The 18,323-nt window shown below is 39.2% G+C and overlaps 1 protein-coding gene across 3 annotated transcripts; it reads left to right on the plus strand.

Annotated features, from left to right (window-relative positions):
• Positions 1–1,488: 1,488 nt before the first annotated feature.
• rchy1 (ring finger and CHY zinc finger domain containing 1) lies at positions 1,489–9,510 on the plus strand. Of its 3 annotated transcripts, XM_085293488.1 has the most exons (10): positions 1,729–1,804; positions 2,494–2,872; positions 4,284–4,403; positions 4,553–4,668; positions 6,306–6,384; positions 6,474–6,518; positions 6,631–6,689; positions 7,463–7,492; positions 7,938–8,058; positions 8,173–9,510. In XM_085293488.1, exons 3-10 carry the CDS (start codon positions 4,347–4,349, stop codon positions 8,332–8,334), a joined length of 669 nt encoding a protein of 222 aa, XP_085149614.1. In that variant the 5' UTR covers positions 1,729–1,804; positions 2,494–2,872; positions 4,284–4,346; the 3' UTR covers positions 8,335–9,510. The 3 variants fall into 3 exon arrangements, with proteins under 3 accessions (XP_085149613.1, XP_085149612.1, XP_085149614.1); XM_085293487.1 differs by lacking the exon at positions 2,494–2,872 and having other exon boundaries at positions 1,489–1,747; XM_085293486.1 differs by lacking the exon at positions 2,494–2,872 and having other exon boundaries at positions 1,720–1,804.
• The last annotated feature ends 8,813 nt before the right edge of the window (positions 9,511–18,323 follow it).

Here is an 18,323-nt window from a genome sequence, read left to right on the forward strand (position 1 = left end):
AACAAGCTCTGAGCACAAGATCCATAGAGGCTGGGGACTATCACACCAGGCAAGACCCCAGGTGCAGGCTGTGTAAAAATGCCCCTGAGACAATCCAGCACATAAAAGCAGGGTGAAAGATGCTAGCAGGCAGGGCATACATGGAACGCCATAACCAAGTGGCTGACATCTGTGCCGATTGCCAAATATGGCCTGGAAGTCCCGAGGTCAAAATGGGAGACGCCCCCAAGGGTGGTGGAGAATGACCGAGCTAAGATCCTGTGGGACTTCCAGATACAAACAGACAAAATTGTGGTGGCTAACCAACTTAGTCCATACAAATGTGGATTCCATAGAGGTAGGTGGGGTAAAGATGAGTGAGAGTGTAAATGGTGTGAAAGTGATGGGAGTTGTATACACTAACAAGCCAGATTCCATGACTGCCACTTGAAATCTTATTGAAGAAAACACATTCAGCTGATCCCACCTAAAATCAGTTCAGTTACCCTTCAGGTAGCCTTCTTCTTTTCAATACTAAGATACTACATTTATGGATGAAAATAGTAAATACTGATGGTAGGCCTTCTTGAAATGAAATATTTACTACGTGAGTCCAAAACCTTTAAATTAATACTTTAAAAATGCCTGGAAAAAAGGTGTCAGAATAAAGAAAATTCCAAATTGTGTGGTATTCTAGGCTGTATCCATATAGAGGTCAGGTAGAATAAATCAGAAACCCTCTAAATCTGCTCTGTTTCTGTTCATAAAGTCTAAAATCCTTGCATCTTATTTATAAGCACAGTCCCAGCTCATTTACCATGGCATGCTTATTGGGTTTATGTGGTCATGGGTCTAAAGCAGAATGAAGAGGCTTGGAAATTAGGCTTAGACACTCATAAGCAAATCAAAGGCCACAGAAAAAGTCTGGTGCACAGCAATGTGGTGAGGGAAATGGAACACTAAAGCAAAGGGGAGGATTCTATATTATAAACAATAAGATTATTTCAGAAATAAGAAATGTAGATAAAGCAGGGAAACAATACAAAAAAAGAATATTTTAACTTAGAATGAATCTTACTGGTCTGTGTGAACACTGTTAGGCTGAAAATGAGATCGCTATTTAGGCTAAAATGAACCTTAACCTCCAAAGACCTGAACTCTTCCACAGCATGCATTTTTAATTTCTCTTTGATATTTGGGCTGATTGGGACCTGATGAATGTAAAAACAAAGAATTATCAGCGTTTTGTTTTGTTTTTTTTACCTAATTTTTGTTTCTAAGAAAAATGAGAGCCACATATGAGGATATTCGCCCTCATATCCACATATGAGGATATGAGGATATTCGTTTAAAATTTTGATAGAACAGTACCAGTATAATGTCCTCATAAGTGGATATCAGGCCCTTGTAGAGCAAAATTGAGTATTTTGGTCTAAATAACCCAAAATGTGATGTCCACATATGTGGACGCCAGGTCCTAGGAGGTTGAAGTTGTGTGGACATGTTTAATGTTCTTTAAGAGACAGTATTTATGGGCGCAATAAAATACTGTATAAAATAGTTTCTTTTGTTTTGTATTAATTTTGTGTCTGTTTGTTTTTCCGTTTTTGTGTTTTGAGTCATTGGGTAGGATTTGTACAGACTGCGATCCACATTCCGAAGCAGAGGTGGCGCTAATGCAACCTCAACGATGACATAATCAACAACACAGGAGCCAACAGTGCAACGCTCTAGAGCGGAGGGAGAAGAAGAAGCATTCCATTTCGGGGTAAGCATGGCTGCTTCTGCTGGTTGTGATCATTACATTCGAAGCTGCTTATTGAAAGTGAGTAAAATGCTTTAAAAAATGTTCATACATTTGTCTTAAATATACGGTGCCAAGTTATAACTGTGCTATAACGATTATGTCGTCGGTATATCTCTGCTAGAGACGGTCATAGTTAGCTAGCTAGCTAGTTATTTAGTCTTCAGCCGGCAAACGTCGCTGTAACAGGGTTAAATAATAATAAATGTTTCAGACGGACGGCATGATTTTGCATAATATCTGCACGGCGTTGTTGAAGCGAGGGGCTTGAGAGTTTCTGGAGCTTTTCTCGCCTCTTTCCCTCCGGTCTTAGTCCTTCCCATCATAATTACGCGCGGAGGAGACAAGGAAGCCTGCTCCCTCTCACATTTGACAAATAGGAAAAATGAGAGTTTATGTATTTAGCGCAAAAGAGCACAAAACTGAATAGAATTTAAAATTGTTGCCTTCCTAATCGGTTGTACTTGGCCTTGACAGAAAACGTCAGGGGGGGTCAAGGAAAGGCGTGGGGAATTTATCATTTATTTTATATACGTTTTAATTACGTGACCTTTACACACTGTTTATATTTAAATCTTTTACATTGTGTCCAAATTTGATGTACAGATCTATTAAAAGTGTGTAAACAGCCTATCTGACGTTTGATAAGTTGATGACTCATCTTTATATTTTCAAACAGCAGGGAGAATGTACTTTTTTTTTTTTTTTAGGTCTTGGAGCCAAAACGTCTGATGCCACACGATATCATGTCCTGTTTTACCTAACACGTGACGTGACAAATATATTTTATCCTCATGTCCTCATTGCCAATTTTTAATTAATTACTTAAGGGGTGGTCAGGCTGTGTCATTAGTATGGAAGCTCTTCACTGTGAGCCAAGACCTTTATAACAGCACGCCTAATCAGACACTTGATTAGTAGCTGAACGTGGACATGTTGGCTAAAGCTGTTCAGAGGGTTAGGGTTAGGGTTAGCCAGCAGCCTGGGTATGAGAATCCAAACAGCTCCAGTTATCAGGGGAATTTATAAATGTTGTTTTGTTATATATCACTGGCTTTTGTTTGATAAGGTCAAATATGTCAAATAAAGGTGGGTGTACTGCAGCAAATTGTTATTTAATTATTTGTACTTCTTTCCAGTAGCAGAGCATTTTTTCAGTTGTTTAAGAGAGAGGGGCTTCTTGACTTACTGCTGTTCGGGAGAAATTTAAAGTTTATTCATATATACACATGCATATCATATTTTCAGACACACACATAATTTCCATGACAGTGCCAAGCTCCCTCTTGAACTTTGTCAGCACTGTTTAATAAAGAATTTTCAGAATAAGGATTACATTTAGGCACGTGCACACACACACACACACGCTTAGTGACTTATTGCTACAGCTACACAAACTGTGATAGGACTACTATATGGGCTCAAATTGTAGTCATAAATATTTTGTACTTGTAAATCAGGATTTTTATGTGTAAAACAGATTTGTGTGTGGACTTAGCCAAAAAATACGTGTGAAACTCTGCACTCAAGTTTCAAGTTACAAGTATGAATTTTGACCCGTTTTTTTTTTTTTGTTCCTTTCATCTGATTGGCCAATGTCATGTCAATCACAAATTTAACTATCCAATCAGAGAACAGGTGGGTTTGGCTATTGGAGGGGTGCTTTATGGAGCTTTAGGTCCTTGAAGGGAATAAATGCCCTTTTATTGAATATTTGAAGAACCAGCAAAGAAACCAGAAACTCTTTTAGAGGACATAAAGTCAGAGATAGAAAAGACAAGGAGCAGGTGCATCTAGTACAGGTAGAGCTGCTGCAAAAACACACAGAGCTCAGCAGCCAGCGCAACAAGTTCTGGATCCTTGGCTTTTAGTTAGCAGTTAGCATTAGCAGCACATCCTGCGTCCGATGTGAAAGGACCTTTATGCTGCGCACTGTGACTCACAGCCATGGTCCCGGGTCAGCCCTGACTTTGTGTTAAACTAATCCTAAAGTAATAATGGTATTTCTAACCACTGATATACCACAACTTTATCCTTTCAACAGCTACTGAAAGTTTGGGGACCTAGCTTGTATAGGATATTTATATAGAGATCCTCCAGCTTCAAACTGTATTACCCTTCAAGGACCTGCAGTTCAAAAAAGCGCCCCTCCGACAGCCAAACCCACCTGTTCTCTGATTGGATAGTTAAATTTGTGATTGACATGACATTGGCCAATCAGATGAAAGAAAGAAATACGGTTCAAAATTCGTACTTGTAACTTGAAACTTGAGTGCAGAGTTTCACACGTATTTTTTGGCTAAGTCCACACACAAATCTTTTTTATGCACACACAAATTCTTTTTACAGTAACAAATCTGTTTTACACACACACAAATTCTTTTTACACATACAAATCCGGATTTGCAAGTACAAAATATTTATGACCACAATTTGAGCTCATACTACTATACCCATCCCTGTCTGTGCCCTGTGTAATCGCGTTTCTGCTGTACTGCAGGCACCTTGCTGCGGTAATCTGTACGTGTGTCGGCTGTGCCACGATGCAGAGGAGAACCACCAGATGGATCGATTCAAAGTCAGAGAGGTGCAGTGCTCAGCGTGTCTGACGGTGCAGCAGGTAACTGAGGAAAAGCTAGTTAACGTGTTTGAGCTCCACCGTCGGTTACAGCAGGACGTCTCGATGTCACCTTAGTGTTTGAGTTGTACTTTTGATTATGGTTAGCTCGGATGAAGGGAAAAAGCTGTACAAATGTTATACTTTTGTAGACACAGCAGACTTGTCAGCAATGTCATTTGCTGTTTGGGGAGTATTACTGCGACATTTGCCACTTGTTCGACAAAGACAAGAAGCAGTACCACTGTCAGCCCTGTGGAATCTGCAGGTAAGAAACTGATTCAATATATTTCATGTTTATAGTGTCTAAATATTTCTATGTGTAACTTTAGTAGTAATAATAGGGCTGCTCGATTATGGCAAAAATGATAATCACGATTATTTTCACTGAAATTGAGATCACGATTATTTGACGATATTTATTTCGTCCGCCAGAGCTTATATTATTTTTTTTTACATGCTGTAGTGCCATTTGTGGGAGCATTTCACGTTGCTATACATCAATACAACTGTTATAGCCCATATTTTTAAAATGTGTATGTATTAAGTCCATAGTAACTACATTAATTGCAAAAAAGTGCAATAAACTACAAAAAAAATTGAAAATCGTTTTTGTTTTGTTTTTTTACATATATTTCTACTTGGAGAAATTTAAGAGGTTTATCCCTCAAAACTTTAAATACAAAAAAGTTGCAAAAAATAGTTTACAACAACAGGAAATTTATTTTGAGTGTCTTCATAGTTTTATTTTTGGAGATACAGCAATTTTTATATACTGCAGGAAAAACAAAAAAACAATCCTATGATGCAAATTTGCAAAGAATGTGCATGTGCATCAAAATAAACTATTTCCAGCAGTGCAATTCGAGTTCTAAGGCCTACAAGTAAAAAAACTACATTTTCCGCGAAAATGACGTCACTTGCGATAGTTCGCGTTGACGTCTTTTTCAATGTGGGAAGTGTTATGAACAGCTGATCGGATCGGCAAAGCGTGTTTCTGGAATATTATGTTTTTGTTCCTGCAAGCGCTTTTTATGCAATTTTTGCAAAGCTATATGTGGAAGGAAACCGTGACCTAGGACAAGCTGATGGCATAAGATGTAACTCCTCTGGTTTCATATGGAAAAAAATTTATTGTGCTAGCTTAGCGGTTCAGGTTCTACAGGGATTTAAAAATAGTTATACAAAACGAGCATGCTGCTCTGACCGGCTTTAAAGGGTTAAGAATAACAATGTATTGAATAATGACTTTAAAAAATAATATAAAATAGTGTGCAAATACTGATAACAGTGCAAATGTTTGCAATATAAGAAATAAATGAAAAATGTGAACTTTGCAGTGTTGCTCTGTGGTGCAGCTACGACACCATAGCAAAGTTTACACACTGTGTCTACTTGATCCACATCTGACTCCGCGAACCCATAATGTTTCCACACCACTGAAGTTTTTTTTCTTTACCTTTCTTTTCAACCAACGGCAGTCACTCTCCTCTCCAAATAACTTCTGCTTACCTTTCCGAGCTTGCCTCGGGTCCTCTTAATTGTTGTGACGGGTGTTCGAAATGCAGAGCAGTGCGCTTGATTTGCCACACGGAGCAGCGCGAGAGTAAAGCATGAGGGAGGGGCTAATAATCGGCTCAGTCATTTTTAATGATCGTTGAAAGCCCAGATCGTAATCGTGATTAAAATTCGATTAATTGAGCAGCCCTAAGTAATAATGATACGGGTACTGGGGAAATGTCTTCTTAACGTTCCCCACAAAATTTTCCCATTTTTCTTAATTCATTAAGAAACTGTCAGAGATAAAAATCACAGTGTTGTGTTATCATGCTGATATTTCACTGTTCCCGAAACACGTGATGGCAAAATTTGTCATTTAGTGAGTTTTCAAATGTGCCTCTACAGGATTGGGCCCAGAGAGAAGTACTTTCACTGCGAGAAGTGCAATTTGTGTTTAGCTCAGGATCTGCAAGGAAACCACAAGGTGACTATCGCTGTGTTCCTGACTCGCCTACATCTATCTGTATGTTGAGCCCTCACAGTTTTAATTTCCCTTTATTTTCTATGTTTCAGTGTGTTGAAAATGTTTCAAGGCAGAACTGTCCTGTCTGCATGGAGGTAACAGCATTAATAGGATAGAAGGCGAGGAGAATGGTGGCTCTTTTTTTAATCTGTTTTCTCCAGAGTTTAATATATATTTCTTTCTTTTTTTTAATGTTTTTTAATGCAGGATATTCACACATCCAGGATTGGAGCTCACGTTCTTCCATGTGGCCATCTTCTACACAAGTAGGATTCCTTACTCTCTGGATACTGTCAGTTCAGGGTTATGGGGTTTAATAGTGTATTTTTTAATTTCTACCAGTGGCACAAAATGATATTTAAAAAAACACACTGGGCATTTTTCCCACTTCCAACACAAAAAGTCTTTCACATCTTAATCTTTAATAATGACTGATTTTACTTTACTGGAATTAGTCCTGTTAGACTGATTTGGTGACTTATCCAGTTTTTTTTCTGTGTGAAATATCTCACCTACACGACTATGCTGGTGGAAAAATAGTTACAGTCTAATATCAAAATCAGGTCAACACTCCTGTTTCTCCTATTTGCTGCTGCTGATAGTTCAGTGTCGCTGCTCACACACACACACGCACAAATTAACTTGAAAGCATCCAGAAGTCTGTGGAAAATTTGTGACAGAAAACTATAGTGAAGCACACTCCATTTATTATTGTGACTCTTTTAATAATATGAATGTTTAATGCATGTGTAGGGAAATGAATCACAGATATTTGAGTAGGATCAGGCACCTATCTGACCAAAATGTCAAATAGGTGCCTGATTGCAACACTGTCAGTTTGACAGTATCTGTTCACAGACAAACACATAGTACTCAAAACTACCTTTGTAGTATATCCTGCTGCCACAGTCTCCAAGAACACAATTTTGCAGTAATGACAAAACAGACTCAGCACTGACAAACTGACTGCAGATTAAAATATCTTCACGATCTATTGTGACATAATAGTAACAATGCGTTTGTTCACCCTCTTCTACAGGACCTGCTTTGATGACATGATCAGAACAGGGTATGTTTAATGAACTCCTTTTTCTGGTAAAATAAGATGTTGTTGTAATTAAGGGACCGGGTTATAGTCTGCTTTTTGCCCCTCAGCCGTAAAAGGCTGACGGAGTATTGTTGTCGCCCTGCTAAGCATGCAGGATGTGTCGACACAAGTTTGTAAACGAGACCATGTAAGATTTTGAAATTGATACAGTAGTTCCATCTACTAAAAAATCTCAGATAAGTTTGAATCTCAGTGACCTTGACGTCAAGGTCAGAGGTCAGGTTTTTGTGCAGGCTTCTGTAATTTGTAAAAGCTTGTCCAATCTACCTGGTATAGAGCAAAAACGGTTTCTGATCAGCTTTTTAAAGGCTACATTGTGGCAATGTAGGGATTTTTGTGTCCTCTTATTTGATTGCTGGTGGCCTTCCATATGATTGTTTTTTTCCCTCCCCTGTGTTTGTTTCAGAGCTTATCGCTGCCCACTGTGCATGCACAGTGCTTGTGACATGCAGAACCACTGGAAGGAGATAGATAAAGAGATCGCTCAGTCACCAATGCCCACTGAGTACCAAGGAGCAATGGTCAAAGTAGGCCTTCGATAACACAATAAAATGCTGGTGCATTTATCTAAATGTGAATATGAAACCGATATTTGTTCTGTTTGATGATTTATTTTTATTTTTTTAATGTCCTTACTGCAGATTATGTGTAACGACTGCCAAGCTCACTGTACGGTGCCTTTCCATGTGCTGGGAATGAAGTGCACCAGCTGCGGCTCGTACAACACAGCGCAGGATGGAGGACTCATCCAGCTGCAGCAGCCCGAGCAGAACATGGAGCCACAGCAGCACGATCAACAGTAGCTTCCACACAACATTAAGAGTACATGCTTGACCAAAACCGAAGGCATGTGATGTAGTAACGAGCATCTAGGGTAAAGCTAGACTGAGCCGGCTTCTCCAGTTTGTACATACAAAAATGTATTTATCTATTTTCCCTACCTGCTAACGTTCATCGTGGATGGAATTTTTCCCAGGATCCACTTGGTGGGAATCACTGGATAGGATCACCATACTTACAAAGAAAGACAATTTAGAAGCATAGTCCGTATGACCTGCATGTTTATAGGAGGCGGCACGATTGAATCATTCAAAGCCACGCAGGTGATGGTGACAGTGGTGTGCAGTTGTGGTTAGTTAGCCTGATACATCTGGTGTATGTGCCATAAATCTTATTTAAATGATCTGAGTAAGATAAAGTGTTAACTAATGTGTGTTTGTCATTGGCATTGGTCAGCCTGTGCTGTTACTTGCATAGTCTCCCTGTTAGTCAGATATTTAACAGATGGCATTGTTTCTTCATTAGAGTTCTAAATACATATTTTAGTTTATCATTGTGGATCCCTCTCTCTATGATTTTTAGTTGGAACTTGCTACAAGGGTTGAAAATGGTTTATTGTATAAAATTCTAGTTCAAATCATGCATATCTTAAAAAAAGGCTCATTATATATAAACTTGATGATCTATCTTTAAAGCTTTGTCTTTAAAGCTGTCATCAAACCCCACTTATAATTGTAAAATACTATATGTGCAATCTGAAATTTAAAAAACTAAATTACATACAAATGGAAATATATGTGAATTAAATTTAGATGGCTTTGCAATGCTCCACAGCTAGCCAACATCCTGTATAATTTCTGTTGTGCCCACAGACTGTATATTAAAGAAAGATGCATGTAACCTCAAAGATTTCAAAAGCGGAGTCTGTGAGGAAGTGCCTTGAATTTGCTTTCTTTCTACTGACCAGCAGGGGGCGACGTCTGTTTGCAAAAAGAAGTCAGACTGCAAAAACATCAAGACAGCAGCTGCCAAAATGCTGAGGATGAGACTTCGGTCTTTTATATACAGTCTGTGGTTGTGGCTGCTGTGATAAATGGCCCTTGATTATTTTTGCATGTTTTCCCCTTGCAGGTATCAGGTTTGCTGAACTGTACTCTGACTGTACCACTGTTCAAAAGTTGAATAAAGAAACGAACTAATTTTTGCCTCTTTTTTTATTAAAACCACCTTATAGAACATCACATCAGTTTTTTTTTATCACACTGTTCACCAAAACGCAGCAAACCTTCACCATCTTATCCAGGAGGGTCACCTCTTCACCCTCACATGGAAGAAGTAATCTGATTGGCATGGTGGTATGTGATTCAGCAACACTGTAAAATAATATTCATTTCTTCAGTAAGAAGTGTGTGTTTCTAAAAAAAGCTAAAAAATTCTCAGTTATCGACTGGGAATGAAGAGATTATAAATATATTCGAGAATGCATAGCTCCCCCTCGTGGAGGGAATTCAGCTGGAAGAATGTATTTCGTTATTTTATTACCCCAGCCCAAAAATCCAATTATTCTCAGAACACAACATGCTGGAGGCATTGTGGACATGCAACAGCAAATCATTTTCAAATTTTTTGGGAAGGTCCCCGTGTGGTTCCATTTTGGAAGGAAATACATAAGGTCATGGAAACAATCTTCCAAAAGAAAATACAATTTCATTTTGCATTATTGTACCTAGGCAACCTAGAGAGTCTTAATCTATGCAAACCGGATAAGTATTTGTTCAGTGTGCTGTCGGTAGCTTGCAAAAAGGCCATAACTCGCCTTTGGATTAAAGAGGATATTCCTACCATAGATGAATGGATTGATGTGATATATAATATTTTTGTTATGGAAAGAATAGCTTTTAGGCTAAAGTGCCAGGCGGACTCTTTTGAAGAATATTGGTTGAAATGGTTGAAATATGTACAAAATGGGAGTCCCGATTTTGTATAATGTCATTGTATTTCTTGGTTTGTTTATTCTTGTGTTTTGTTTGGTCTTGTTTTGGTCCGTTTGTCTCTTCTGTTGTTGTTCGGTTTGGTTTTGCTTTCCCCCTCACGGTGATTAAATTGAATTTGTTGTATATGTCGTATAAATAAGAAAACTAATAAAACATAAACTAAAAAAAAAAAAAAAGAAGTGTGTGTTTCTGTCGTCATTATTTTGCGCGTCGGGAGTGAGAACGGGTTGATTTCACTCACATGTGCTGTACCAGTGTACCTGCACATGTGATGTGCAGGTACACATCACATGTGTACCTGTGATGAGTTTGAACTCTCAAATCAAATCACTTATTGTCACTCACATGTGCTGTACCAGTGTACCTGCACATGTGATGTGACAATTGCCCTCACCTCCCAACCAGCCATGACAGAAGACTGCCCCACACTGAGCCTGGCTCTGTCACAGGTTTCTTCCTGTTAAAAGGGAGTTTTTCCTGTCCACCATTGCTCATAGGGAATCACTTGATTGTTGGGGTTGTTAGGTGGGTTGTTTTTTTATTTGTAATTTGCTAATTAAAATAAAGAAAAATTATATTTAAAAATATATATTAATTGCTCTGTGTGTTTACTTCAATGAAGACGTGTATTGACATGAACAAAGTGCAGTATTCCAAGATGGCATCAGAGTTTTAACACCTTTTATACTCATATTTTTATAATTATGTTAAGTTTAAAAGCTCAAAGATAATGACATAGATGCATCTGTTTCTGTTATTATCACAAGACCAAATTGGTCGCACTCTAGGGCCCTGAACAATTAGTTAATATTGTTCATGAGACTAAAGTCAGTGTAAATATATGTGGCCAATATTCTAGTTATTATATTAATCATTATAAGTTATTACAGCAGTGAGTTTGAACTCTCAAATCAAATCACTTATTGTCACATCACATGTGCAGGTACACTGGTACAGCACAATTAGCAAATTACAAATAAAAAAACAACCCACCTAACAACCCCAACAATCAAGTGATTCCCTATGAGCAACGGTGGACAGGAAAAACTCCCTTTTAACAGGAAGAAACCTGTGACAGAGCCAGGCTCAGTGTGGGGCAGTCTTCTGTCATGGCTGGTTGGGAGGTGAGGGCAAAATAAAGCTGAACATAAATGAGAGCACAGTATAGTTATTATGTCAAGATAAGCCAATCAAGGTGGACAGGTAAGCTGCACCGAGGATGGTGCCCGTTATGGCAAGACCTATGCCTACACCTAGACGTAGGTTGCCAAGGGCACTCTGTGGTGCTTTCTCACGCCTCCTTTCAGTCGCATTCTCTTCAATTAGTGCACTCAACTCCCATTCAAGTTTCTCCATCCTAGCATTAATCCTTCTATTTTGCTCTATGAGGAGCTCTAGGCGCTGAGCTATTCTCTCCATTGGATCACTTTGGGGCTGCTGCAGGGACAAGGTCCAAAACGGCGGTACCTGCTCCACGTCACGGGTTCTATTTATGGACTCACCTGGCAACTTTAGTGATGTCACTGCTGATGTCACAAATCGTCGTCATAAATACACATTCGTTAACCGTTTATTAATAGGACCTTTGAGCTCAACGGTAATTAATTAGTAGTGGAAATAATTTCTGGTAGCATCACAGAAATGTAGCACTGACAATAATATTATATGCTGTAATCGTACTGGGCAATTAGTGATACAAAACAACTGTTTTATCCTGTGAATAAAAGTATATGTTTTTGTCAATATACCATGGTAATAACAGAAGCGAAACGCAATATTGTGTCAGGACAATTCACTATTTATGCACAATAAATAAAGGAGCATTTGCTGTTGCATGTCCACAATGCCAATGGATTTTTGGGCTGGGGTAATAAAATAACGAAATACATTCTTCCAGCTGAATTCCCTCCACGAGGGGGAGCTTGTTACTGATCACTGCTGCCTACAAATCCCATCCCATTCCTCTCCTGTTAAGAATAGATTGCTCTCTGTTTCCCATCTTCCTTTAACATATCTTGTATCATGACCCCGTAGATTGATCAGTGAACAATATAATTTGTAAATGACTTTTTGATAGGGTCCATCTCTATATGCATTCTCGAATATATTTATATTCTCTTCATTCCCAGTCGATAACTGAGAATTTTTTAGCTTCTTTTAGAAGCACACACTTCTTACCGAAGAAATGAATATTATTTTACAGTGTTGCTGAATCACATACCACCATGCCAATCAGATTACTTATTCCATGTGAGGGTGAGGAGGTGACCCTCCTGGATAAGATGGTGAAGGTTTGCTGCGTTTTGGTGAACAGTGTGATAAAAAAAAACTGATGTGATGTTCTATAAGGTGGTTTTAATAAAAAAAGAGGCAAAAATTAGTTCGTTTCTTTATTTATTCAACTTTTGAACAGTGGTGCTAACCCTAACCCTACTAACCCTAACTGATGTGATGTTCTATAAGGTGGTTTTAATAAAAAAAGAGGCAAAAATTAGTTCGTTTCTTTATTCAACTTTTGAACAGTGGTGCTAACCCTAACCCTACTAACCCTACTAACATGTGCAGGTACACTGGTACAGCACAATTAGCAAATTACAAATAAAAAAACAACCCACCTAACAACCCCAACAATCAAGTGATTCCCTATGAGCAACGGTGGACAGGAAAAACTCCCTTTTAACAGGAAGAAACCTGTGACAGAGCCAGGCTCAGTGTGGGGCAGTCTTCTGTCATGGCTGGTTGGGAGGTGAGGGCAAAATAAAGCTGAACATAAATGAGAGCACAGTATAGTTATTATGTCAAGATAAGCCAATCAAGGTGGACAGGTAAGCTGCACCGAGGATGGTGCCCGTTATGGCAAGACCTATGCCTACACCTAGACGTAGGTTGCCAAGGGCACTCTGTGGTGCTTTCTCACGCCTCCTTTCAGTCGCATTCTCTTCAATTAGTGCACTCAACTCCCATTCAAGTTTCTCCATCCTAGCATTAATCCTTCTATTTTGCTCTATGAGGAGCTCTAGGCGCTGAGCTATTCTCTCCATTGGATCACTTTGGGGCTGCTGCAGGGACAAGGTCCAAAACGGCGGTACCTGCTCCACGTCACGGGTTCTATTTATGGACTCACCTGGCAACTTTAGTGATGTCACTGCTGATGTCACAAATCGTCGTCATAAATACACATTCGTTAACCGTTTATTAATAGGACCTTTGAGCTCAACGGTAATTAATTAGTAGTGGAAATAATTTCTGGTAGCATCACAGAAATGTAGCACTGACAATAATATTATATGCTGTAATCGTACTGGGCAATTAGTGATACAAAACAACTGTTTTATCCTGTGAATAAAAGTATATGTTTTTGTCAATATACCATGGTAATAACAGAAGCGAAACGCAATATTGTGTCAGGACAATTCACTATTTATGCACAATAAATAAAGGAGCATTTGCTGTTGCATGTCCACAATGCCAATGGATTTTTGGGCTGGGGTAATAAAATAACGAAATACATTCTTCCAGCTGAATTCCCTCCACGAGGGGGAGCTTGTTACTGATCACTGCTGCCTACAAATCCCATCCCATTCCTCTCCTGTTAAGAATAGATTGCTCTCTGTTTCCCATCTTCCTTTAACATATCTTGTATCATGACCCCGTAGATTGATCAGTGAACAATATAATTTGTAAATGACTTTTTGATAGGGTCCATCTCTATATGCATTCTCGAATATATTTATATTCTCTTCATTCCCAGTCGATAACTGAGAATTTTTTAGCTTCTTTTAGAAGCACACACTTCTTACCGAAGAAATGAATATTATTTTACAGTGTTGCTGAATCACATACCACCATGCCAATCAGATTACTTATTCCATGTGAGGGTGAGGAGGTGACCCTCCTGGATAAGATGGTGAAGGTTTGCTGCGTTTTGGTGAACAGTGTGATAAAAAAAAACTGATGTGATGTTCTATAAGGTGGTTTTAATAAAAAAAGAGGCAAAAATTAGTTCGTTTCTTTATTCAACTTTTGAACAGTGGTACTAACCCTAAGCCTAACCCTAGCCCCTAACCCTAAAGGTTTGCTGCGTTTTGGTGAACAGTGTGATAAAAAAAAACTGATGTGATGTTCTATAAGGTGGTTTTAATAAAAAAATAGGCAAAAATTAGTTCGTTTCTTTATTTATTCAACTTTTGAACAGTGGTGCTAACCCTAACCCTACTAACCCTAACTGATGTGATGTTCTATAAGGTGGTTTTAATAAAAAAAGAGGCAAAAATTAGTTCGTTTCTTTATTCAACTTTTGAACAGTGGTGCTAACCCTAACCCTACTAACCCTAGCCCTAGCCCCTAGCCCCTTACCCTAGCAGGTAAACGGCACCGAGGATGGTGGCCGTTATGGGAAGAGGTAGAACTAGACCTACACCTAGAACTAGACCTACGTTCATTGTTAGGTTGGTAATGTCACTCATTGCTTTCTCACACCTTACACGCCTCTGTTCCTTCCTCAACTCTCTTACAAGGTTGTCTATCCTATCATTAATCACTATGCGTTCCTCTATGAGGAGCTCTAGGCGCTGAGCTATTCTCTCCATTGGATCACTTTGGGGCTGCTGCAGGGACAAGGTCCAAAACGGCGGTACCTGCTCCACGTCACGGGTTCTATTTATGGACTCACCTGGCAACTTTAGTGATGTCACTGCTGATGTTGTCACTGTTGGTGTGACCTCATGACTCATTCATGCTATCTGAACTGTGGTGTAATTATGAGGTCACAGGGGGATGTGACACAACAGAGAGATGAATCTGGCATTGATATTTGACATCACAACAGAGAGATGAATCTGGCATTGATATTTGACATCACAACAGAGAGATGAATCTGGCATTGATATTTGACATCACAACAGAGAGATGAATCTGGCAGTGATATATAATGCCATATATCAAATGATCACTATGGCATTACTGAGAGTTGAAAAACTGTCTAAAGTCTTTCATCTTTAATAAAATGATCAGCGTTCTGCTCTACCAGGTGTAACAATTGAGTTTAACATCCAGGCATCCATGAAAACGGAATTTATGACATTTAACGGAGTCACGGGTTCTATTTATGGACTCACCTGGCAACTTTAGTGATGTCACTGCTGATGTTGTCACTGTTGGTGTGACCTCATGACTCATTCATGCTATCTGAACTGTGGTGTAACTGTGGTGTAATTATGAGGTCACAGGGGGACGTGAATTTATTCACAAAGTTGATAGAGAGTTTGGGTCATAACTCAAAGACGCAATGATGCAGTCAAATAATTTGGAATTAAATATCTCTGTCAGGGCGCCCCAGGGTGGCTGTGGCTACAATGTAGCTTGCCGTCACCGGTGTGTGAATGGGTGGATGACTGGATATGTAAGGTGCTTTGGGGTCCTTAGGGACTAGTAAAGTGCTATACAACTACAGGCCATTTACCATCTGTAAATTACAACATTTAGAGGGTTCTGACATCACAGTCATCTTTCTGACATCACATCCAGTCTCTCTGCTGTGATGTCAAATATCAATGCCAGATTCGTCTCTCTGCTGTGATTCAAAATATCAAATAACAAAAACTAAACTAAACTAGCAAATAGTTTAGTTTAACTCCACTGTGGATGAGTTGGTGTGTTTTTAGGTAACCCTTCAAGGAAAAAGACTTTCCACACAAGTCACAGCTGAACGGTCTCTCTCCAGTGTGGATAGGGTTGCCAACTCCCTGAAAAATAAATAAGGGACACCTCGTGGCCAGGGCCGGGCGACCCAGTTGTCTTCACCCTTCCCAGTGTGGTGAATTTTCTAGCTCTTTTTTTGTGTGTGAAATTATTTTTTTAACCATTTGACTTGAATTTGATTTAAGTAGATGTGTATTCTTTGTGATATGAACACATGTGAAACAAATGATCATTTAGCCATTTATTTTTAGCTCAAAATGACAACATTAACACATAAAACAGGTCTCTTTCTTAAACAGAAGCCTGTCATGCTTAACTTTTGAGAATATAAGTAAATCTTTCTTTAAAAGAACTCTGTCCTGCTTAACTTAAAATAATAGAAAACAATAGAAAGAAAAATATTCTTGTAACAGTGCACATTTAGTGCATTTAGTACAATTGGCTTCAGCTGAGGTATTATTTCAGCTTTTCTAATGCTAATCAGCTGCTCCCGTTTGAAAACCCGCTTGTTCCCATGATTACGCATCTTAACTCATCATCATTATTCATCTATGTATTACTTTTATGTATTAGTCATCTATTTGTTGTAATCATCTATCCTTGCAGTCGTTTATTACACAAAATAAATTATATTATCACACTTCTGGCCACATAGCGCTGATATTCACTGCACATGCCCATATTAACTTTTTCCAGCCAGGTGTTTTCCTTTTCCCATTCTTCCCTTTCTCTGAGGGGAACAAACATTGCTGCTCTAACGCTGGGCTCACACTGTGCGGTTTTAGGCCCATTTTGAGCCGATTTTTGAGTGATCGGACCGATTTTGGCCTTCATCGTGCGTCGTGTAGTATACGTGGGGTAACGAGAAGTGATTAACACCTCACGACCAGCTCCCGATCATCAATTGCTCGTGAGCCGCTCACACTGCTCGCGCGCAAACACGTAAACGCCGTGAAAAAGATGGCGCAGCACGGCTGTGCAGCGTGTGATCTGGACACAAGCGATGGAGGCACAACTTGTAGAACTTTGAAAAGCTCATCCGAGCCTTTTCGATGTGGCCTCACAAAATTATCACGACCACAACAACCGTGAAAATAGTTGGATCTACATCGCTGCTAAATCACAGCTGCCTGATCATGTTTTTCATTAGCAATTTAGCAAAGTTGATGGTGGTGGTGTGTCTGTGTGAGTGAGAGACAGAGAGAGCGAGCGACAGATTTTCTGTTATAACCTTAATTTTATGGACGCACAGTGTGAGCACTCAGGTCGCATCAGAGCATCGGGCGGTATCCGGTTGTTCAGTGATGACGCGACGAATCCTACTTCTGGGTCTAAAGTAGTCTGCGTTTAATATGGCTTTTGTGTTGTTAACATGTTTAATGTTTTGTATTTTCTTCTATTTGATCTCAAAAAGCTCCTAAAACAGTCAGTGATCCCTGTTGACCTCCCTCGGCTTTTATTACCACTAATCATTTATTTAAGCTCAGTTTTTAAAACCTTAGGATGTAACTACAGCCCAGCCCATGCAACAGTATATGAATGACTAACCTCGTATTGTGGATGGATTATCTCAGTTGTTCTCCTGGCTGAAGTTTGGTCCTTTTACAGCATCCTGCCATGCGATTACATTTGTTTCTGACCACCGAGAACACTCACGTTAACTTTTATCGAGTGGAAAAAAAGTTAGCTTATTTATATTATGCTAACATAGCTGTGTCGCTAGCGGTCACGTAGCACATCATTATATACCAGCTAGCCCAACTTCAGTAACCCTACAAACGTCACTGCTGTTTAGTTTTCTGTCTTCATTTATGCTGGAAGTGATAACAGAGCTGTACGTTTTAATTTGTTTCCAAAACCCCGCAGTCAGGACATGCTATATTGTATTTAGATAGAAGCTAGCGAGCTAACTCCCTGCTAACTTCTAACTCCGTTAAATGTCATAAATTCCGTTTTCATGGATGCCTGGATGTTAAACTCAATTGTTACACCTGGTAGAGCAGAACGCTGATCATTTTATTAAAGATGAAAGACTTTAGACAGTTTTTCAACTCTCAGTAATGCCATAGTGATCATTTGATATATGGCATTATATATCACTGCCAGATTCATCTCTCTGTTGTGATGTCAAATATCAATGCCAGATTCATCTCTCTGGTGTGATGTCAAATATCAATGCCAGATTCATCTCTCTGGTGTGATGTCAAATATCAATGCCAGATTCATCTCTCTGTTGTGATGTCAAATATCAATGCCAGATTCATCTCTCTGTTGTGTCACATCCCCCTGTGACCTCATAATTACACCACAGTTCAGAT

This window comes from Mchenga conophoros, linkage group LG12, assembly GCF_057382185.1.
Source record: "Mchenga conophoros isolate Kocher_MC1m ecotype Shallow Benthic linkage group LG12, M_conophoros_male_GT1.1, whole genome shotgun sequence".
Taxonomy (NCBI): domain Eukaryota; kingdom Metazoa; phylum Chordata; class Actinopteri; order Cichliformes; family Cichlidae; genus Mchenga; species Mchenga conophoros.

Bases quoted from the DNA above. Each gene is read 5' to 3' on its own strand.
- rchy1 (XM_085293486.1), top strand. From the start codon at position 1,754: ATGGCTGCTTCTGCTGGTTGTGATCATTACATTCGAAGCTGCTTATTG. The intron at 1,805-4,283 runs GTGAGTAAAATG...GCTGTACTGCAG, and splicing joins TTCGAAGCTGCTTATTGAAA to GCACCTTGCTGCGGTAATCT. The intron at 8,059-8,172 runs GTAGGCCTTCGA...TCCTTACTGCAG, and splicing joins ACCAAGGAGCAATGGTCAAA to ATTATGTGTAACGACTGCCA.